The sequence below is a fragment of the Falco punctatus genome (genome assembly GCF_963210335.1).
Source record: "Falco punctatus genome assembly, chromosome: 1".
NCBI lineage: Eukaryota > Metazoa > Chordata > Aves > Falconiformes > Falconidae > Falco > Falco punctatus.
In genome coordinates, this window is record NC_137580.1 from 118,121,927 (window position 1) to 118,145,034 (window position 23,108).

General features: G+C 46.8%; 1 protein-coding gene across 2 annotated transcripts in view; it reads right to left on the reverse strand.

Annotated features, from left to right (window-relative positions):
- MAP2K4 (mitogen-activated protein kinase kinase 4) overlaps positions 1-23,108 on the reverse strand; it is a 90,380-nt gene that overhangs the window by 44,453 nt on the left and 22,819 nt on the right. Inside the window, exons 1-2 of one of the 2 annotated variants that reach the window (XM_080401434.1) lie at positions 12,417-12,519; positions 10,040-10,083 (exon numbers count right to left, since the gene is read on the reverse strand). In XM_080401434.1, the coding sequence (XP_080257560.1) occupies positions 10,040-10,047 (8 nt within the window). In that variant the 5' untranslated portion in view covers positions 10,048-10,083; positions 12,417-12,519. Of the gene's footprint in view, positions 1-10,039; positions 10,084-12,416; positions 12,520-23,108 lie in introns of those variants that run through there. The other variant, XM_080401433.1, reaches the window with a different exon arrangement.

Sequence of the window (23,108 nt, forward strand, 5' to 3'; positions counted from 1 at the left end):
ATGTCAGTGTGCTACACATTCTTCTTCCAAATTTTGCCTAAGTGACCTTCCCTCACTGGAAGCAAAGCCACATCTGATGATTTGAACTGCATTTTAATATATTAAATTGTAAAAATTTGGCAACAGCAATTATTATTTCCAACTGTATTATTGCTATGATTAGAAACATGAATAATTGCATTCAACTTACTAACCAAATACCTATATGTTAGTGACATGCTGTTTCCTTGAGACACATTGACCATCACTGCTCTGTTTTTCTTCTGGTCTCTAAAGCAGAACTTATTAATTTTTTTTTTTAAAAAAAGTATCTAGCTTTCATCCTGAATCCACCAATCTAGGACTGGTGGTGTCTCCCAGGGAGGCTTGTCGTTCACCTTACGCCCTCTCCTAATGAGTAAGTTTGCATGACTTGAAAAATTACATCCTTTCTTACTGCCTCCAGAGTCACACAACTGACTGATAAATGAAGGTTAATTACCACTCTGTATTACAAGACTTATCCAAGAACAAAAATCAGGTTCTGGATCTCCGAGTCCCTCAAGCTGTCCAGCTTCAGAGATCTCCATTTCCAGTACAAGGGCCTGTTATCTCAGAATGGTTCCAGTAGCTTGGGCAAGACGGGGTCCTGCTAAGCACTTTGTGGAGGGCACACAGACAACAAGCGCACAGGTGCTTGTACAAACGCCCACAGCAGCTACCTGCAAATGGTCAGCAACGCAAACTCACAGTTTCGCTCAGCTCCTTTGGAAACACTGGAGGTAGATCATGAGCATTGTTATTTCAAGTACAGGAAACATTTTTGTTTCAACTACTCTAACAAGCAATTTTTCTAATTTAAACTTCTGTATGTCATAAAATTCCAGTCCTAGTCCAGGAAAGCTAAAAGCCCTCCAACTTCTTCTCCTTTGGGATTTATTTTCTATTTGGGATTAAATGAAAACAACTTTGGGCTGCACAACAGCCTGAAATAACCTGAAATTCACTGCCAAGAATGCACCCGGCGGTACTTTTCTTTCTGTAGCAGACAAGGACAGATGGGAGTCAAAGAAATCGCCTAACTGCAAGACAGAGATTGCTTTCTCAGAGATGCAGCTATCATAAACACGGTGACCAAAGGAGAGCTCATGACAAGACCAAGCAGACCAAGTGTGACATATTTTTAAAGCATCCCTTCTCTAAGACGTAAGACTCTACAGGCCAGTGAAGGCAGCTGCCTGTTGAAGGTCCCCATGCTCCATGGTGTAGTAGCATGGTGAGATTTTAAACGTCAGTCTCCTCCGAGGTAGCTGTGCGGCGCAGTTTTCTCCACTGACTCTCAGAAGCCAAGAGGTGACTGTCGGTAAGGTCTCTTACAGACAATTAAGGATGCTGTAAGGAGTTAGGCCCCAGAGTCACCTTTCCCATCCTTCACTAGTATGAAATGACCACCTAGAACATCAGAGAGACAAAACAAACCCAACTGGATCATAGAGAAATCCCCACATTCCTCAGAGAGGACAACCGCCTTCACGCTGCTGTAGCAAGAGGTATTTCAAACAATCACCTTCAGCTGATCCACGCTTGTCGCTGCAAAGGCATCAGTGACACTGGGCATGAAAGACCAATTGCTCATCCAGATTTACTCCAAGCATATTTTACAAAGGAGGGAATTAAAACAGTCTCAAGGAGAAGACTGTTTAGGGTCACCATAATCCACTGTAGACTCAGCCATTTGCTCTCTCTTTTCTGAGGTTTCCCAAACTGGTAAGACCTTCCTGGGAGGCAAGAACATCCACCAGAACCTCAGAGATGATGCCTGTAGTTTTCACCAACATAACATACCACAAATCAAATTAATCCAAGTCCTTTTCAGAAGTCATTCCTCAAACAAGCAGAAGGGCAAAATCAATTCAGCCCTGCAGGCCAACCCCCACCTCCATCACGTCCATCCAACCCACCACAATGTCCTTCCCATGATCTCTGTACAGCAGCTCTTTTTCCTGGGTCGCATCCTATTCATTCAGTCCAGACGTCCTCCATGGTGCACACTGAAAGTCACTCATTTATGCAAAGGACGAAAACAACAGAAGTCGTTGACGATGACCTGAGGGGTCAAAGCCGTCTCCAGATCTGCAGACCCTCCTCTCTTTATTCTCCGTTTCTTCATGTGTACAGAAGTCAAAAGGGATAATTGATTCCTTCAGTTTGAACCCACAAAGCTGAAGAGTTGGCTCACTTCTCCATAGCCAGGGTAAAATTAAAGATATTTTACTACGAGGTGGTGATTAATATCTGAAGAGATAAAAGATGTACTCTGATGAAATGCAGCGTGATCCTGAGTATGCAGAACAGCAAGGAGCAAAGTTTATTCCTCTACCAGCAATGGCAGTTTCTTGGGGTTTCCTGAAGAAATGTGGTTTGCAAGGTCCACATCTGGAAACACAGGGTTCAAGTCCAACTTAAGTCACAGATGTGACTACTGGTGGTTTATACATAAAATCCTTTCTGACATTTCTGTATGTCACACAAAGAAGAAAAATACCTGAACCTGACCATCCCAGATTAATCGGAATCCAACAGTGACAGCCACTTAGGGTCAGAAACCAGATACACCATCTGCACAATACAGCAGACACCAATCCTACACGCAGGCACCAAGCCAGACCACTGTGTATGCAATCTCCCACTTTGTTACTTGCAAACAATCATTGAACAACATATTTATCCAAAAAATGGGCAGAGACCAAACCCGTGTATGCACACACACACATATATAGCTATATATTCAGAGACATTCAGTGTAATAACCTGCTTCATCCGATTTTCCTCTGCAAACACCAGCGTGTTTGGCATATTAAGTTAGTGGTTCCTATATTTGCCCAAGGAGGAGGGAACGTGGGAATATAGGCTCTCCTCAGCTTCAGGATTTCATCCATGTTCCAGGACACTGGTCCCTACACATACAGGTTGGGTCATCTATTGCCCCTGTTGACCCTGGACTGACTCCCAGCTCAGAAAACCAGATTCATGGGTCTAGGAGAAAAGAAGCTAAAGAAGAAAGGCCAGGAAGGTAGTCCAGGCTCTCAGATGTTGTATAAAGATGAGCAACAACACCTCCTGCTCCCTGAATAAATTACAGCTGAAATCAATACTGTCTGGTATGTTTTTAGAGCATGCCTTACAAACTGCTAAGTTCAGATATGGGGATGCTCAATTCCCCCTCCTAGGTGGGACAGCAGTGATGTGCACAGCTCAGGCAGTCGCTGGGATGCAGAAAAGACACGGGGACCACAGGGTATTTTTGATCCAAAAGCTCAAGTCTCAAAGACTACTCATTGCTGAAGGAAGAAAGGGAAAAAATTTGGCAACTCCCAGTTCCCAAGTGGAATGCTGGATCTCACCTGTACCTCTTAAATCACAAAATATCACTGCTGAATGTAGCTAATCAGACCATTTCAAGGCTCAGAGATGGCCACACATCGCACCTTCTCTGTAAAGTATGAAATACAAGTTTTAGAATGGCTTAGAGAATTTACCAGATAAAATGGTAAAGCACAGACACATAGGTCTTAAAATACTTTGAAAAATACACTGACAGATTCAAACATTATTGAAAAGTCCAACATGAATGGAGCTGTGGGTCTACCATTTTCTCTCTAACCCTCCAGAGAAGATTAGGGTATTTTGGTGTACTGAATGCTTTTAAAATCTCCATGCACCAAGATTTACAACCAGTTTGCATAGAAAGCACATACACTGCTGCCCTTGCTAGGGGATGCAGCACCTAGAAATAAAGGAAAGGGAAAAAGGAGAGAAAATCATGCTTCTGTTATCACAACAGTATGAAGGGAACAGAAGAGCTGATACAGACTCTGAAACTACTTGACCTACTTTCACTTCTCTTAAATAAGCACTGCAGTAGTTCTATCTTCATGTGAATAGCATACAGCTATGCCAGGACCAGATGTGTCTCTCCTGATGGGTGAAGACAGCTTTAACTCAGGCACCCCCGGGGTCACTGAACACTAATGCGGCAGCTCTGCTCCTGCCAGACCCCATGCCACCTCTGAACCCTTGGGACACAAGCAGCAGAATTAAATAAAACCAAAATTCTTAAACCACACTGAACCCTCCGTAGCCTGAAACTTTGGACTGCTTTCAAACAAAAGCAGCACCATCTCTTGTCTCAAACACAGCAAGGAAGCCGAGGGAAAATTCCCACTCTCCAATGGTCAGGACAACAGATGTTCTCAAATCATCTTCCCCATTAAAGCACGCAAATTACTGAAGCACTGACCTCTTACTTAGGTTTATAAACCTGGGCTTTCTAAACTAAGCTGACTAAGCAAGAAACACAGCTACCCCTGGCTCTCCTCCAGGCTCTGGAGTGCGACAGGTACCTCAAAAGTTTGGTCCTGAGCAGGCTGCAGGCACCCGGCTTTTGCCATCAGCATGGATGGCATTGAGGATGATGACTTCTGTGTCTCAGGGAAGGATCTGGCCAGCCACAGGTCACCCATGGAGCCGTGTTACTAGATAAAGGGTGGGCAGCACCTCAGCACACGTAACTAAAAGCCAGGCACTAGAAGGAAAGTCTATGGGATACTTCTATCCAAGGGAGACTTTGCCCAGCTTCGCTCTGCTGTGCAGCTTCTCTGTGTCCCAACGTGCAGCCACACTGATGCAGTTGATGGCAAATGAGGCTGAGTTCGGTTTGAAAACAGACTTCTCCACCCCACTGCTCTACCTGGTAATTTTCCAATTTCCCTCGAACCGGAATGCTCTGCCTCCCCCACACACACCCCTTTCAGCTCAGCAGAACAAATACAGTAGCCAATGCAAAACTGCTGCTCTTCAGGGACTCTCCTCAGACACCACCTCAGTGGACCTGCAGGAGGAAAACTGTGGACAGCATCACTAGGAACACCTTCACAGGCAACACAGGATGGTGGCTCTGCCTCTGCCATATGCCTTCCTCCCTCGCCCATCGTGCCAGTGAAAGAAGCCCTGAGGAGGCTGCACGAGCACCACACATCATGCCCTGAACTAGGAAATGCTGCACATCCATGCCTCGGTGTGCCTCTGGCACCTGTGTGCCAACTGCCAGGGTCTGTGAGCCACCGAGGACAGGAGGGGGTGCCCCGGGCAGCTCCAGGCAGGCACAGAAGCCCCCAGCCTCCCAACAGCCCCCGCTACCACCACGTGTCTTCCTCCACTCCCACGACCCGGGCTGCCACCCCCGTCTGGGCAGGCCAGGCCAGGTCTCCGCACTTTGGAAGGTAAAGGCCGCTATCGCCATCTTCGTACAGCCTCCCACCATGGGTCACCCCTCCCCACCCTGGAAGGGACAGACTTCCCTCGCATACCAGGAAGGGGACCTGCCACACACCAAGGGGACCGTGGCTGTGGGGGCAGGGTGCTGCTCCCAAATAAGCAGCTCTGACCATGGCTGTGCACACACAACAGCTCCAGACTGCAGCGGGAGGGGGACAGGCCACACACAGCTAGCCTGTGGACCACAGATCATCAGGAGACCCCCCTTGAACTCTCTACCCTACTGCAAGCTTCTGGCCCAACCTTTACCTCTTCCCAAGCCTCCCATCTGCAAAACGAGGAACGCAGAGTTTTGAGCAACCATTCAGGTTTGCACAGCTCAATCACTCAGCACATGTGAAGCACTCAGAGCCATGGGAGCCAGATTAGTTTATAACATCAGGTTGTATTTGACTTAAGACACCCAAATGTAGGTGGTTAAGGCTTCCAGAAGTTCTGAGAAGCCCAGGTCCTAACAGTGTGGCAGGAAGCCAGGTGCTCAGCACCTTTGAAAAATCAACATGAATAAGCTTAACGGAAACATACAAGCTCCAAATCTTCATTCCAGGCATGGACAGCCTAAATTCAGAAGTGCAGTGCTGAGATATTAAAACCCTTGCAGGAAGAAGAGAACAGTCCTACTACAGCACTGATGCTCCATGGGACATGGAAGTTGTTAGAGAAATTTATTTTGGAAGCAGCAGATACAAAAAAGCTCCTCTACAGAGCAGGATTAGCACCTTAGAGAAATACCAAATCTTAGAAGGAAGGAAAAAAACCCAAACAAAAAACCAAAAAAAACCCCAAAAAACCCCTAATGCAGCATGTTCAGTCAAAATCTCACATTAACTTAGACAGCACCTTCTTGGAAGAGGCGCCCTACTCAAAGTTGGAGATACTGAGCATGGGTGTTTTACAAACCATATCACCCCTTTCTCATCTAGCCCACAGAGATCACTGGCCAAACAAACTTGTAAACTTCTGAAAGAAACAGGGAAGTTAAATACATGACAAAACTCATCAATTCATCAAGAAAGTTCCTGAAAAAAACTGTGTAAGAAACACTGCTCTAGCACTTAAATAGCAGGGACGTTTGTATGAAAAGTGAAAGCCTGTTTGCGACAGGCTCACTCAAAAATTTAAATGTAGTTCTTGAGGCCTTGGAGGTAACTATTTCACTTGTGCTTACTTAAATATATAGGTAAGTTTCCCAGTGATTACATTCAGATACTGTAACTTTTGGGAAATGTTGCAGAACAGTCACAGAAAAAAAATATCAAATTCTTAACTGGTACCTTTTACACTGAAACATCTCTCTAACGCTTCCAGGCATCACAGCCTGTGATGGGAAGGCATCATGCAGCAGAAAGGTATCAGAAATCAGCGACAATAAAGATGTGAAATGACTGTGATAGAAACGGGGAACAGACAAGAGAAATATTTACAGGAAAAATCACACAAGTAATTGTGAACATGCCAATTTAGGATATTCCAACTTTGGTTTTTAATATTTTTTAGACAAATGGTAGTAACTCTCACAGGTTGTCTCCTAACGAACTCAGCCAGCTTTAAGCTATGCAGCAAGAGAGCCTGACACCACGTGCCAGAAAGGTTTTGAAAAGCGTTAAGAGTGGATTAAAAGAGAAGTACACACTTTAGAGAGACTTGGGACAGCCAGAAAAATCCTTTCCAGGAACAATGACACTGAACTATACAGAAAAAAAGGAAGCAGCAGAGTTTGGCGTGCAACTGGGCCTCCATTTCTTTTTGAAGAATCCAGCCCTGAAGGTCTGTTAAACAAACATCTGCCAACAGACTCTTGGGGCATCTATCCAGACAGCATGTGACTCTCCCAGGTGTCACAAGGAGAAGGTGGTCCACACAAGGCACCTCTGGAAGCTTAAGGCACAATGAATTTATGAAGAAACCCAAGTGCTCCAGGGAGGCTACGCAGCTCAACAGGCCACCAGACAGTTCAGAAGTTGGAACTGTCAGCATTAGAAGAGGTCATTTCATTTTGTCACCTTTCCAGATAAGACTGCAATGCTCTGGTGTTCAGGTTCTAGAGAGATGGCACCTCTGACAGTCAAGAGACTTCCCAGACAGCAGACAGGATACTTGAGCAGCAACATGCTGTGAAACATGCCAAACAAATTCTTTGTGCATGCTCCTTAGCAGGTAGATCTAAATTCTGTAGTCTGAAGTCAAGATCAAGGCATCACTGCACCAGAAGAGCACATTTTCCAGAAAACCGAAAACTCACCTACAGCCAAGTGAGCAACTTGGTCTAACGAATGCCAGCTATGGCCAGGACAACACAGACAACTGCCAGGAAAATCTGCCATGCACAGCTATGTAGTCACATCTCACCGCATCATTCCTGACACAGTGTTATTTGAATCTCCTTTCAGCAAAGGCCACCAGCTGCAAGTAGCTCTGTAGAGCTTACACACAGATAACCGAGTAATCTAATTTTGTTTGTGACCTAAATCCTACTGGGGCACAGAACAGATGAGGTGAAAGGTGGGATGCTTTTCAGGAGGTTGGAAACAGCAATTGAAAAACAATGGGTCGGAAGTTTTAAGAGCTCACCCTAACCATGGCTTGTGTCCTCCAGCCTCTACTGTGCTTGCTGCAGGGAAAACAAAGCTAGCATTTGTAAATCTGCTCTAAGTCAGAAATACAGCCTGAACTGAAGAGAATTGTGGTCTCAACTGACAGTTCTCCATAGCCTCAACTGTTACCTGGCCTGCAGAGAGCCTTGCTGACTTCACCGGGTGCAAGCAGGACCATACACTTCCCTGGACTGGGGCAGCAGCTTTCAGTAAAACACATCTTCTCTAGACTTCATCCTTTCCAAGTAACAGTTTTAATCTTGAACTACTCTGTAATTCAGGCTCTGTTCTGCCTTTACCCTGTAGTAAAATAATGTGTATCGCTGTGCTAGGTACCCTGCAGACAAGCTGGGTAGCATGCCGTACCTAGACAAAACCTGTCTTTGCACTTAAAGTAGATTTGGTAGCAGCAGTCACGGATGAATCAAACAAAACACACATCCTCCGGAGCTCCATCAGTCACGAGCAGTCACAGAGCAGCAGGGACCTTCCTTCCAACCCCCTGCCTCACTGCCTGCTGCTCAACACGTCATCCCGGGGCTCTGCCCACCTGACCCACAGCATCAGCACAGGAAAGACATTCACGGTGTCTTTTAGTTGCAATAAGGGATGTCTCAGCCCTCGGCATCACCAGGAGGGGAGATTTCAGGAAGCCACAGCCCAAAAGTACTTCTAGTTTCTAATTTCATTCAAAGCCACCCTGCGTCAGCCTCCTATTTAAAGGTCAATTTAAAGCCCCCTGATTTTAACACATGTTCTAATTCAGAAAATATTTAGGGCAAAACCCTAGCAGCACTGGAGATGTAAGGGGGTTTGCCACTGGCGCTCCAACCTGAGAAGCTGTAACCTCTGCTCTGCTAGTTTCCTCCTCGCTTGGTTTCTCGGTCGACTGTGACAAAGGCAACGCCCTTCAAGATGTCCCAACACAGCTGGTGGTGGATGCCCTGGGAAGGGTTAAGGAGGGAACCGTCCTGGGCAGGGTGCCGCTGGGCAGGGACAGGACAGGAGCAGCAGGGCCATGCCACCTGCTGCCACTTGGCCACTGCAATTCTTGGAGCTGTCAGCTCGAAGGCCATCACAGAGGTGGCACAGCAAAGCTCAGAGGTCCCAACCACTCACCAGCTCCTCCACGTGATCTCGCAGGAATGGTCTGTATCCTGCCCTGACACCCACCTCCTGTGCTCCTGAGCGCCCGTGGCAGCACACCCACACATCCCGGAGGGACACAGCTCTAATCTGAGACCCCAACTATAAGACATGCCTCAAAACCACCACAGACAGGAAAGAAAAGACAAGGAGGGGCAGGAAAAAAATCTGGGAACCCATGTCCAAACTTTCTGTATTCAATAGTGTTTAATTTATGCTCTCTGCCCCTGGAAATAGTACTCCAGGGCACAGCCTATACAGCAACAAGAAGCCTCTACCTGTGAGAGCAGTGAAGGTCTGGGAACAGCCTCTGAGCAGGAGTACAGTCAGCACAATGCTCACCCGACTAACAGGTCATTCTGTGCCATGGGAGGCAAGGCAACTGGGAAGCACTGGTCAGAGTCTTAATAACACCAAATTTTGCAACTGAGATTCCACAGTCTTTTAAATCGTTCCTCTAGATAACATGGCATGAAAACCAAGGAATAGCAGGAACGAATGGAGTCAGATAACACACGGATCACCTGGGAAACCTCCCTGTGGAAACCACACCAAGTCCCCTCCAGCCCCTGTGCACACCATCCCTGTTCACTGGAGCTAAACTCCACCCCGGCTTACAGTGATTCCAAAATGGTTTCCTCCACACTCCCCAAATTCCTTTCCAGCACTCCTGAGATCTCTCGGACCAAGAAACAAACCCGAAACGAAAGCCAAACTCACACCTTGACAGGGTATGCAGGGTTTGTACCCATTTTACCAGGGTAGGGATCCTCTGCACTGAGGAAGAGCACAACTACACCCAATAACCTGAAATTTCCAAGGCCACCTCTGGCACAATGTGCCTTCCCTGCGCGGCAGCAGTGTCTTTGCTCCAGTGATGCAGTTTACACAGAGCTCTCCTCCCTCCTAACACACGCATGGGCATGAGAAGCCCCATTTGCTCCTTTGCTTTCTGTCTACGTAGTAAGAAACCACACTCTTACCTGAGCATCCACCAATCCAGCCTGATCAGTTCCCCGACCAAAACCTGTTAATCAAGCAAAATACAGCTAATAGGCAATTTACATCTCATGGCAGCTGCTGGTCACCGCTGGCTGCCTCCTCTTGTGCCCCAGCCAGAGCTTGGCGCAGGCAACACGCATTTGATGGCAGGACCCTCTGCCCTTCTGGAAGCAGGAGCAATGGGACACCTCCGGATCGATGGATCCAAGTCACAGAAACCGAAATTTCATGTGAGAAATTGACCTCTCTGTATCTTCAGATCCACCCATCTGGACCAACAGGGTCTGCACAGGGAAATCCCCAGCAGTGTCGAGCCAGCACTCATCTGGGGAGGGTGCCAAGGCCACTCCGCTCCATCAGGCTGGGGAAGAGAAGCGACTTAGTGAACAGAAACACATTTTGCATTGGGAATGCATCTGGACCAGGAGGTCTGGAATATCCAATTCAAATCTGAAGTATAGAACAGTTTCTAGACAACAGAGTAAAAACCATTCCAGCCTCTCTGGGAAGCAGGCGGGAGATGCAGATACACCATTGTGATGCACCAGCTGCAAGACAAACTTGAGAGAAGCGTGCAACCAGGAGATGTGAACATTGCTTTTGAGGAACAGCATCCACTACGGACAACACAAAGGACATGAGGATGAATTAGCTGTATCCAAGCTTAGTCAGCCTCAACACAGAGAAAGCAATCCAACCAACAGCATCCACCTCTTCCAAACAGAAACGGCTATTACAGCTTGTAGCCTCCCAAGAAAGCTTTAGCGCAGACACATCACCATCATTGCTGACACCTGAATGGCTGTCATAGCCAACCCAAAACACTTTCAAGCCCTCGGAACCAGCTGCACCATTAACCAGACCAGGATCAAGCGCCTGCCAACAACCGCAATTCCCACGGAGACAGAGCAGTGCCTTCTCAATGGACAATGTTGACAGTCACTTGCACAAACATGAAACTTAAGATGTCACCAACTAACAATGATGAAAGCTCTTCTGCACTAGACAGAAGCCACTGTGAACTCCAGTGGATCTGACACAGAAATCCATGCAGATAAACACAGAAAAGCCAACTCCCTATACATGGCTGAATGGTGGGAACTCGCTAGATGACATTAACTCCTTTTTTTAATGGACTAGGGAGGTTTGAGAGAGGAAAGAGCCCCAAATGGGGTTCTACAGAAAATTACTACAAGGGCTGAATGATGTGATGAGACAGAAAAAGTGAATATATAAATGCTAGCTCTACAACCTGTAAGAATACTCTATTTCAGAGAGGTAAAGAGAGAGAAGGAGAGGGGAGGACTTGCTGGAAAGGTCACTTGGGATGGTAAGAAGAACCATCTAACAGAGGTTGTAATTACCATTGATAACTCATCAGAAACATGTTTCTAACTTGATAAAGGCTTGCTTGAAAATCCCCAGCATAAAGAAGCTACCAGAAACAGGAACAGACCCCAGAGGGTATATCCCGGGGAAGCAGAAGGCATCGAGCTCAAGAAGAGAGGCAGCAACATGCAGAGCCAAGCAGAAGCAGCCTACACCCAGGGTCACCCAAGCACCCACGCAGCCGGGGAAGCTGCAGGTGCAATTTCTGAGACTCGCCACTGACAAAACTTTTGAGTCCTGGTGGGGAACTGCGGAAAACTTCGGGGCATCACTGCATGCTAGCTGCACTCTGCCACACATACCAGCTATGGGTGCATCGCCCATCCATCTAGATTGGTGGATCTGAGGATACAAAGCTAATGTTTTCTGTAATGATGTACTACCGCTATTTACCAGTGTCAGGAACAGCTCTGTGCCACACTTGCATTCAAACTTTGGATAGGGATATCCTGTAGCTAGCTGTCTAGAAAACTCAGTGAGCTAACCACTGCGTAACTCCCTGGCATCTCCATGTTGGTAGATAATCCTCAAACCTTTGTTTATTTTAGTGCTGAAAAAAAAATAATCTATCACAGTTACGTCTTTCACAAGTTAACACAGAAAGAAGAACTTCTCTCTAACAAAAAATAATAAGCACTGAATAAAGAGACAGGAAAATGACAGTTAATAGGTCTGGAAATTAATTATAGGCATATCTTGCATTATCAGCTACAATTTATCTCAATTTCATCAATTCTGAAAGGCAGTAGATCGACATAAAAAAGGAAGATCTCAAAGTCTTTTTTTTTTTTTTTTTTTTTAATTCTGGGGCTGGGAGGGGTATAAATATAATCATCTACAGTGACTCAAACTGACAGATTTGAACAACCTACAAATAACTGAAGTAATCAAACTACATTTAAAATAACACTGCGTGTTAGCTAAATAATTTCAAAGTTCTTCCACTAGTGCCTTTGGATTTATACTCACATGTGTGGATTTTGGAAAGGAACTCCAGAAGTGTTTAGAGTAAATCTTGCTGTGGACTTGAAAGGTGGATTTGCAAAATTTAACTTCAGCGCTTTGCGTTTACCTGGGAGACAACGAACATAAAGTAAACTTTTTGTCAGCAACAGAGTATTAAGAGCATCTGGAAACAAACAGAAAAAAAATACATATTGTAAGAAAAGGAAAATGCATTTTCACAACAACGTTAGCAAATCATAGCTTCTGTTAGGGACACAGGGATGGAGAAGTGGAGTCGGGTCTAGCCTGAGGTCTTCCCCCCCTCTCGTTCCAGCTCAGCTGCCAAGGAGAGGTGCACGAAGCACCTCCTGTGCCCGCTGGGGTACAGCGCTGGCTGCCAGGGCTACCAGCAGCCACAGGGCACCTCCGCACCAGTGCCCCGAGCATCCTCCGCACACCACCTCTCCTTTAAACACATCCATGCTGGCAGGCTCTACTCCAGCCATGGTGGCAAAGGGTACCCATCTGCTCGGCACAGCCTGGGCATGCCCCCAGACCCAGGTGGGTGGTGCTGAGAGGGGAAGGGCACGGTGCCATGTCGTTTATGTAACACCTCAACCCCAGGAGGGCTGGTGGGACTGCCGACCCTCAGCTAACAGCAAACGGAGATAACCGGGCTTGAGCAAGGACGAAGGTCTGCTGTGCGGTCCTTCTGCCAAGTGGGTCGCCAAGCACAGAGCAAAATTCAGCCCGTCAGAGGGGTGACCAGGTGAGAGAAAGCTTTGCTCTGCAGCCAACTGAGAAAGCATAGGGAAAAAAGAACATAAATAAATAGTAGGGTGGGAGGGGTTCTGGTCACCACTCCAGCCACTGGCAATGCATTTTTCATTGAAGTTATGATCTGCTCGATTAACAGCAGGATCAGGGACTATGAAGGAAGATGTCCCTTCCTAGCCCTGCTACTACGTTGCAGAAGACCCTGTCTTGTTCCTGTCCAGCTGCAGGAAACCTCTGCTCCTCCCCACCAAAACACTGAGACCAGGGCCTCTTCCACACCCCCTTCCCAGGAGCCTGTGACTGAACCCGCCCCGGCTCCCTGCTGCTCATCTCAGGAGGCACCTGCCACCTGAAGCTGGTATGATACCTGGATTCCTCCTTCACCTGCACCCTAAAGCAGGTGTCATATCCCCAACCACCTCGCAGCTCTCCTGGGCAAAGCCAGGAGGCACCATCCTGCTCTGCAGCATTCCTCTACCCTGCACATCTACCCTGCACAAAGAAGTGTTCTGGGCAACTCCAAGACCAAAAAAACCAAAAGAGAAAAAAACTAGTCATAGGTCAAAGCACTTTACAGCAGTTTCAGGGCACGAAATATTACAAGGATACTAGGATCATACAATCACTTCAGTTGGAAAGGACCTTTAAGATCATCCTGGTAACATCATCTAAAACCAGCTGGACAAACAAACCCAACAGACCTCAGAATTAAGGATGCCCTCAGTCTGGAAGCCGTGGAAAGCTTGTGGCCAGCAAACACCCCTATTTGCATTCTGTTCTGCCTCGAGGCCTCGCTGCGGACACGAGTGCTGCTGCTGGCCTGACCTGACCTACAGCATGTGGTACTGCAGCACAACTCCCACGGCTCCCCATTTCTGTCATCCCCATTTCTGTGATCCCCACGGAGGGGGCCACCGACTTCCTCTATCATACCTTTCACTTTTAAATTATGGGGTACATCCTTCCAGTTTTGACCCTGCTGCAATACAATAGTCTGGAAATACCTGCATACGCTCTGCATTTTCTAAAAATCCCCTAACTCGTTACACAAAAATGCCACACAAGAAACTTGTACAAACCCCAACAGCGTGAAACCAATTACATAAAGCTTCACATCACCCACCTAAAATAAACAACACATCACCATTTTTTGGTGACAATTCACCAGCAGATTTCCATAAGGTCCCAGTCAGCGATACTGGGCCTTTCGCCACTAATACTGGTGGAGAAGAGGGAAAGCAAGGACACCCAGCCTGGGTACAACTGGTTGGGGTAAGGACTGGGCTAAGAACGCAGGATGGCCTTGGCTTTGGCTGAGCTGAAGTGGTAAGGGAAGCATTTCCTTACGTTTTGAGGGAATCTAAATAGGATTGTATCCCAAGTTATGCTACTCTCAGAGAAGAGTAAGACAGCTGAAATAGCATTCTGGTTGTAAATAAGTTATTCTTCTATGCATAAGGACAGCAAACCTTATTTCAAATCACTGCAGCCTTAAAATGATGTTTTTCTCATTCTCAAATCTATTTTTAAAAGGATGTTGTTTTAGCAACAGGCTGCTGCATGGAACCGAGGTAAGGGAAGACATGATCCCGTGTGGCCCTGCTGTTCCACAAATGCACATCCCTTGGCATTTCACAGATCACAGAAAACGGACACAGCAAAAAGTGGCTGGGAAGCCTTGCCAAGCTCACACTGGACACCCACCTACACAATGGCCACAGGAGAATAATTCAGGCTCACAGCATGCATTTGTTCCTAGCTGCACTGGTGAATGGATGCTAGGTTAAGTACATAATTACTTATGTGCTGCTATCCATCTCAAGGATTAATCCAAGCACTTGGCTCTGCAGCCACGCTCCCATCACTCTTTTTGAGGCCACTTTACCACAACCACAGCCAACCAGTCTTCACACATGAAGAAATAATCTAACAGATAACATGCAGTCCAAAAGTATTCCTCCAGAGTTATATTCTGTATTACTATTTTTACTTCACCTAGGGCATCTATGATTTCTTCAAGCCTCTGAGTCACCACCTGTTGGAGAAAGCAGTCCTAATTTCTTCCTATAATTTCCACATCTCAACAACACTGCTAACGATGTTCAGGTTACACATAAGAAAATGCTCACTTTCCAAGCAGTAAGATTTTCAAAATAGCAGTAGTTCAAGGGATTTTTTTCATGGTTTCTGTCTTGCAGGCATACAAAGTGATCCCTGCCAAAATGCTTTCCACTCGGTTCAAATCTGCAACATCAACCTCTTGTCACAGTGTGAGCACGCCTCTGCCATACTGCAAAGGTGAACATTCTCTCTGGCCAGAAGCTGAAGTCTCTCTGCTGTTTGTGGAACAGCAATACGCCAGGAACCCAGTCTGCACTCCATTTCCTTACTCTAGTATAACCAGGAAAAAAAAAAGAAAGACAAAATACAACCACAGGAAAATGAATTGTGGCAGCAAACAGCAGGAAGGATGACCAAAGGATTTGCAATGATCTGTGCAACCCTTTTACCTCTCCCTTGTAAAATCAAAACACATCAACAAAAAGACAATACAAATGGGGAGGAAGGGATGTCAGGGGCCCAATGGGTTGGGTGATTTGCTTCCATTTGGAAAGGGAGTTGAATGTTTAAGGTTATCTTCTTAAGAGAAAACTATCAGGTCTGATCTCTTCCAGGGTACCTCAAAGCAAAGCTAGTGCCAACTCCCACCGGAGACAGAAAAAAACCCCAGCAACACAGATCTCTCTGCTCTTCCAACAGCTTTTACTCTCCAAATTGTTAGACCTCGTCTACTAATAAAATGCTTGCTTTGATGTAGAGACAGCAAAGGAGGGTTTACCCGTGCTCGGAGCTGCAGCCCTGCAGCTGCAGTGATGTCCTGAACACACCCAGACTCGCAGCTCGCGATCCCCATAGCTGCTGGCACAGCCCTGCCTTCCCATGGACCCTTCCAGTCACAGCTCCCTCCTTTCCAGGCTTGCTCGTGGATGTACTCTAGCACAGCTCATTTGGGAGTAAAGTAGGTTTCCAGCCTTGCCCTCAAGACAAACCATTTTTCAAGAAAAAACTAGTCACATTTTGAAACAAAACATGCAGAACTTCAGCATATAGCACAGTTATATTTGGAGAGTCTGAATGAAAGAAGAGGCCTGGGGTCTGAGTTATTAGTTTTAAGAGCTGTAACTATAGAAACTCACTTTCGAGGGTACAAGTACCTTCAGCGTATCTGTCTGTTACTGACATTTACTGCCCTTCAGTGAAACCTTCAATTTAGTATAATCCAAGAGTCAGTATTCAAATCAGAGATGACAATTCGGCACTGCCGGCATGTGCTAAGTACGCTCTATTTTAGAAGTCGCCTCATTAGAAAAGAGTATTTATCCATAATTCACCTACAGCCTCAAGTGTGCTTCCACTTCCAGAGCACAACAACACGCAAGCCCGGATCAGCCAGGACTCTTGAAGGGTTTACACAGTAAACATTTGTACGAAATAAAACGTTAGCAAGACGTCTCAGCGATTGAAGGCTGGGAGGCAGCTCGCATTTGCACAGACGCTCCCCGCGCCAGCAGGCATGCACCTCTGCAACTTGCAATACGTGACTGATGCTACATCCAACAGCACTTGCAACGGCTTTTATAAATACCTCCACTACGAAACCTGGATAAAGTAGGTTAGACTTCGAGTGCAAGAAAATGCAATCAGATTAAGATTAGTTCCCTCACACTGAAAACTCCCAGCAGTAAAGACCTGAGAACGAACTCTCGGAAATCTCCAAAATCCACCATTAACCTTTAGTATTTATCATCCCTGATGCTACCCTGAGCATGGAAATATTACTTGTATGAACTGCCACAACCAGAGTTAAAACTACCCAAGTCCTGGGAGCCAATCAGCTCTGGTGAAAGAGCTTCAATCCGTGCTCGGACCAGCGCTGTGTGTGGGCTGCAGGAGCACAGGGGCACAGCGAGACGCATGGCTGTGCCCTGCCAGGCTGCGAGGGGCAGCTCTGCAAGAGAGGAGCATGTTGCGCTGGCGTCAGTGGCAGCTTCCCTCCCAGGCGAGAGAGAAGCAACTTCTCACTGAAGAGCATCACTTAACACACTGCTCATCGTCACCGCCAAACGCCAAGCCTGGTGAAACACGAGGGAGGGAGCCTGGAGGGTCCAGTTGTCCCAGGCAGCCTGCCGGAGGTGTCACCAGAGCGGACACCTGCAGAACCAGGGCTGGCTGCTCCCAGTGCCGCGCTGCAGGCCAGGCACAGACACTGCAAAATGCGCACGCTACCCTGCTCGAGGCACCCATGGCATGGTCCTGCCGAGACGGCACCCGAGCAGCTGTCAGAAGGAAACGGTGACGCTGCTCTGGGAAATTTATTGCGAAGCACCTGGAACCCTTCCTGATGTAAAACAATAATAAATTATGCAAAGGGTCGTGCCAGGTACTTTTTCATTATGAAATAGCACAGCATGAATTATAAAATACACTGTAGGGAAGAGAACTGGGGAGGGGTTTGGTTGGTATTTTTTTTCTTCTTAATTTTAGGAGCCTGCACTTCGACTAAAAGCAAGGAAAAAAATCTGCCCTTGAGCCCTTTGCTTAAGGTCAATGGAAAGGATTTAGTTTCTTTGGATAAAGCAACAAGTATGTTTCCATCATCCCTCTAGCTAGCTTATGCCAGAAAAGTGGCAATGTCAATCACAGCCTGCATCCCACCAGCTCTGGTAAACACCTCGGACCTAGCCACCAAGAGCCCTGCAGCCACAGGTCAGGAAAAAAGAGCAGGAACCAGAACACTGGGGAACTTTCACATTTTAAGGCAAAATTATTTCGGGGGGAGCAACTGATTCTGTCCAGTTTAGTGTTAGTATGCCAGGTTTTTTAATTCTAAAGACAAAGAGATCAGAAACAAGAGACAGCATTGGGAGTTAGGAATCGATGTGCTGATGTCTGTAGAGAAGGACAAGGAAAGTCCTTGGCCACCAGGACTTTCAGGCACCTCCTGACACAGCAGTTCTGGATTTCCTACGTGTAATTGCTGAGAACTCTCTAACAGCAAAGAGGTCCAGGGGTCAGTGACTTGCTGATGTCACAGGTGGGATTAGCGGAGCAAATTGGACTCATATCCCCCAAGATGCCAACAGAAATGAGGGATGTGTCTGACTCCTCCTCCTGCATGTCGCACCCTCTTGCCTCTTGCTTTTCTCCCAGGGGCCATCACACAGGAGGTTTCCAGCCCTCTGCTCATCCAGTTGTCATTTGCTACCTTTCAGGAAGAAGCAAGCTGTGGAAGGGACTCCAGTGTCTCCGTCTTCCCCCTCCCCAGCTCCCTCCCTGGTCTGATGCTGCTCTCCCCCACCACAGAGTGTTTTGCTCCACATCCCTGCAGTGCAGGAGACTTCACTTTTGTCTCTCCCCATTAAGCCTGTTAAACCAAGCAGGTATTTTTTGATCCTCACGTCATCTACGTGGAGGACGCTGCCTGACGCTGCTTTTTTACAAGTGGTTCTGGCATAGGGTCAGCCAGGGAACACTGATACCAAAAGACACTGCTCCTGGTGCAACGCTCACATTCACATCTCCCCTTAAAACCAGCCCTTGGCCACCTCTGTGCGGTGTGCGGGTACCAAAGCGCTACCAGGGGACAAAGACAGACCCCTCTGTTCCGATGAGAACTGGGATCGTACTGCAGGCAAGCAGGCAGGACAGGATACAGCCTTCTCCTTGAGCAGAGATCCAGGTAGCCCAAAATGCAGCTCAGCAGCACAAGACAACCCAGCAAGGCAGGCAGCAACAACAGCCCTGCACGCCCAGCCAGACCTCAGCCTCAGGACCCCCTAAGGATGCTGCCACTGCTGCACTGTCTCCTCGCTTTGCTAATCCACATGCAGCATATACACATAGGGCATATTTATGAAAATGGATTAAGTTGTTTTGAAGATACAGCCAGTCATACTGGGGAGGGGAAGGCTGAGAGGAACATCTCAGGGATCCTTCAGAGTCAGGGGAAAAAGAACAGTTACCAGTATGTGTTATCTGTCACCAACTGGTTCAATAACCAGAAAGGTAAAGCAGAGAAAGCACGTGTGTCTATGTGAAAACATTTAAATTGCACTAATATGCACAAGTAAAACTTTGGAAAGTACTTGTGCCACGGTGAAGAGACTCCCACTGGAGCAAGGATTTAATGTGCTCCAGACTCCACTGGGCAGGCTTTCATCCCAGCACCGGGCTGCTTTCTCCACTTGTTTTTTTCTTGTGGAACCAGCGGTGCTTTGCAACACAAGGGCAGCAGATCTCCATGGCTGGATCCAAAACTTCGCAATATATGCTTGTTTTTTCCAAATACTATCAGCTGGTACTTATGCATAGCTAAAAATACACAAGCCAAATTTCAAGTTAGGATCTGCTTCACATAAGCTGGTTTCTTTCATTTGCGAGCTCCCACGTGTCTTGTTCTTTTGAACATCTAATCATCGCTTATACGGACTTACAGAGGATCTGAGCCTTTCTCAAAGCGTGATCTCAGCTGTGAAGTTCTTTAAAATATATTTATCTGCATTATTACATTAGGAAAGATTTTGGTCTGGATCTTAAAACGCCTAGGAACACATGGTCCCAAAAAGCATTTTTGCTTAGTTCTGCTGAATTATAATGGGAGTATGTATGACTGCTAAGCAAGAAATGAAAACACAGGTCTATAAACATACAAAGCTTTTAGTTGTCTTTGAAAGTACTTTCAGGGTTTTTTTAATATTTATTCATTCATTTATTTTTAACTCCTTCAGAGAACTTTTAGACACTAAATCCAAAGCAATTTCATGCTAAACTTCAAAAGCAGAATCTGTAGATAGGCAACGATCTAGTTTTGTACTTCTCCAATTTGGGATTTCAGAAAAAAATTGGTTTGATTCAAGAGGTAAGGGCTAGACCCAAAGACACAGCGCATAAGAACAGCTGCAAGTCCACCTAGCACAGCACTCTGCACTCTGCCGAGCCCCCAGGGAGGTGCCAGTGAAAAGAGCACCCACCAGCCCCGTGACATCCTTCTTCAGATACTCTCTCAGCCTCCAACCACTTTAAACTCAAGGACCTCCTCAGCCAGCTGTGGTATCCCTGTATTTAATAACCGTCACCAGGTTTCACTTCCCTGCTCGTACCACATCCTCTTGTCTCCTCGGGAGCTGTCAGACCCCATCACTCCTGGCCAACAGGACTTCAGCTTCAACAACCCATACTCTGCTCTCCAGCCCTTGGACACAAAGATAGTTTGAGCAACGCAATCCCAACCCAGCAGCTCAGCTACGTGCAGACTATCAGAAGAGGCAGGAGCTGCCACCCATGCCCAATGCCCTGTCACCATCCGCCTCTCCCACTGTTGTACAGGTCCTTTCCCGAGCACTGCAGTTACTTTGCTTTTCAGGGAACCGGAGAGAGAAAACAAAGGAAAATCCACATTGCAAGGAATAAAAAAAAAAAAAGGAGGGGGGCAATAAAAAACCCTAAAAAATCTTAAACTTTTGTTTACTTTCCATGGCTTTGTTCAAACTCTTCCATGTGCTGAAACCTAGCAGAAACAGCCAAATGCATCTGTAAGTCAAATCATTTCCCAGCACCAAAATAACACACTTTAACAAGCACTCAGAAGCCTTCCTAACATATCACCACTGGACTGAGAACACCAGGTTTTCGGTTCACATTTTTCTTTCAGAAAAAAAGAATTAACATCTTGTGCACTCATAAAAATTCAAGCTTTATGCTGTCTTCTGAAACCTTCAGGATGAATTAGTAGCATGCTGTAGCAAGAAAAGCATAGGAAGGAGCCCATTTCACACTGCAGGGACATGACGGGCAGCATCCGATGATCGGTGTTTCCAACAATTTGCAGACCAGCAGCATCAAAACCTTTTCTGAGAGATGCACGGTGACAGCACCCTTGCCTGACATTTTCGTTCAACTGCCAGAATACCCGAAACGCCAGGAGTGAGCCCCAGCGCTCTGCTGCTCATGTAGGGAGGACAGAAGGCAGCAGGTACCAAACCTCCTCCATGCCTCAGCTGAAGCCTTGATGCAACGAGGGACCTGGTCACAGTGCTGCTGCTTTCAACAGCTTGGCAGATCGCTGAAGCCCCCTCTAACAGGCCAACAGCTGGCTGCTCTCGTAATTTTTGTGGGTATTAACCTATGTGGCAGAAATCTTCATTTTTGTTAGCAAAAATAATACAGATGGAAGCATTACAACTTTTAAATTTCTTCCTGAAGGAAGAACTGGGTAGCTGCACACAACCCACGGACCCGAACCAGCAGCCAAGGTACCCACGGCAACAAGCTACACGGCCAGGCTTTGGTGTACCAGCTGATGCAACCTCAACAAAGAGCTCGCGTCCAGTCAGTGTAGAGAGGATGGATCTAAAAGGGTACAAAAAAATATAACTACTGATGTTAATATAGCCACTCCTAATGAGAGCAAACACTGTTCAGGAAACGAGAGTATAAAGAAATGAAGAGCTGCATCACGTTAACCTGCAAAGCAGGAAGCTGATGCTTTTGTGGTTTTCCTTTTCTGTGTGGTTCCAGATGAGTAAAATCCCAGTGTTTCCAGATAGAACAAACCCAAGCCTCTGAAAAGCTTGGCTCCAGTGCATGAATCACAGTCAGGACGTGTAACTTCTGTCGAAAGCTCTGGTCTCCTCCCACCACCCAGCTCAAAGTGCACTGCTCCATGGCACGTACTCACCTACAGGACACAAACCCATCCCTTCCCTAGCACAGGAGCTCCGATGACAAGTTGCCTTTTCATTACCACACCTTTTTATTACTGTAAAAACCTGCTTTTTAATACTACTAATATTTAGCCTGCAGCACTGTTCGCAGGCCCTGAACCTAGGGCTTGGGTTGCACTGTGCTCAGCAGTGTAAGGTCACACTGAAGGAAGATCTGCCATCGCAAAGATCCACAACAGCAAGATCTCCAGTTGCTTCTCACCTGGGTGACCCTCAGAAGCAGCAGCCCTGTCTTGTCCCAGATGCTCAACCCTGACATTTTTCCCCCCCCAGGTTCATTTTAAACCAGACTGCTTCCCTGACCGTCCTCCCTGCCAGCTGCTCCTGCTGTGAGCTGCACAGGAAAGGGTCAGAAAAGCAGCGCTGCCTCTTTCAACACCGCCACTATTTTTCATTTACTCTGGAACCAGAGCATTAAATCAGACACACAAAATAGATGGCTGAAACCCTCCAAGCCAGCTACCTCTGCAAGAAATTTCACCTTACCATCCCTTTAAGACCAATGGTTTTTACTTTGTTTTTCCTTTGCATTTCCATCATGCTGGATGGCTCTGGGCATGGGAGAACATGGGGAACACACAGCCCACAGACAGCCCTGAACGCTCATTGCTGCACGAATTGCTCAGCGTGAACATGGAAACACACTCTGTGTATCTCATCAAAAACTGACGTAGCCACCATTTCCCAGACTGTCTTGGAATGGGCAGGACATCACTTTGGCCCTCAAGACCCTTGTGACCACGCCATGCAGGAGATATTGCAAGGGACACACTGGCATTGCTGCTCAGTTGCTTAGGAGATGCAAGGGGTCAGCATCCCCCGAGAAACAACGGTTCTGGAGCACTCAGCCCACTAGTCACAGCTCTCTCCAGCTGGTAACTTCCGAATACACCCCATGGCTTCCCTCTTCCGCAGAGACACACTTTCTAGGCATTTTATAAATCCAGCCCAAAGGGGTGCAAGCCATGGCCACACACCGTTTTGAATCTTTATTTACCTAAAAGTCCCACATCTCTAAGTGACACCAGGCAGGATCAAACTGTCACTCTTCTCTTCCTAGTATAATCAGGGTTTTGTACTCCTGGGAGGGGCAGGGGACTGTCTGGAGATGCAGATCCACTCTGATTTTCATCTTTCATTACACACTCAGGAGAAG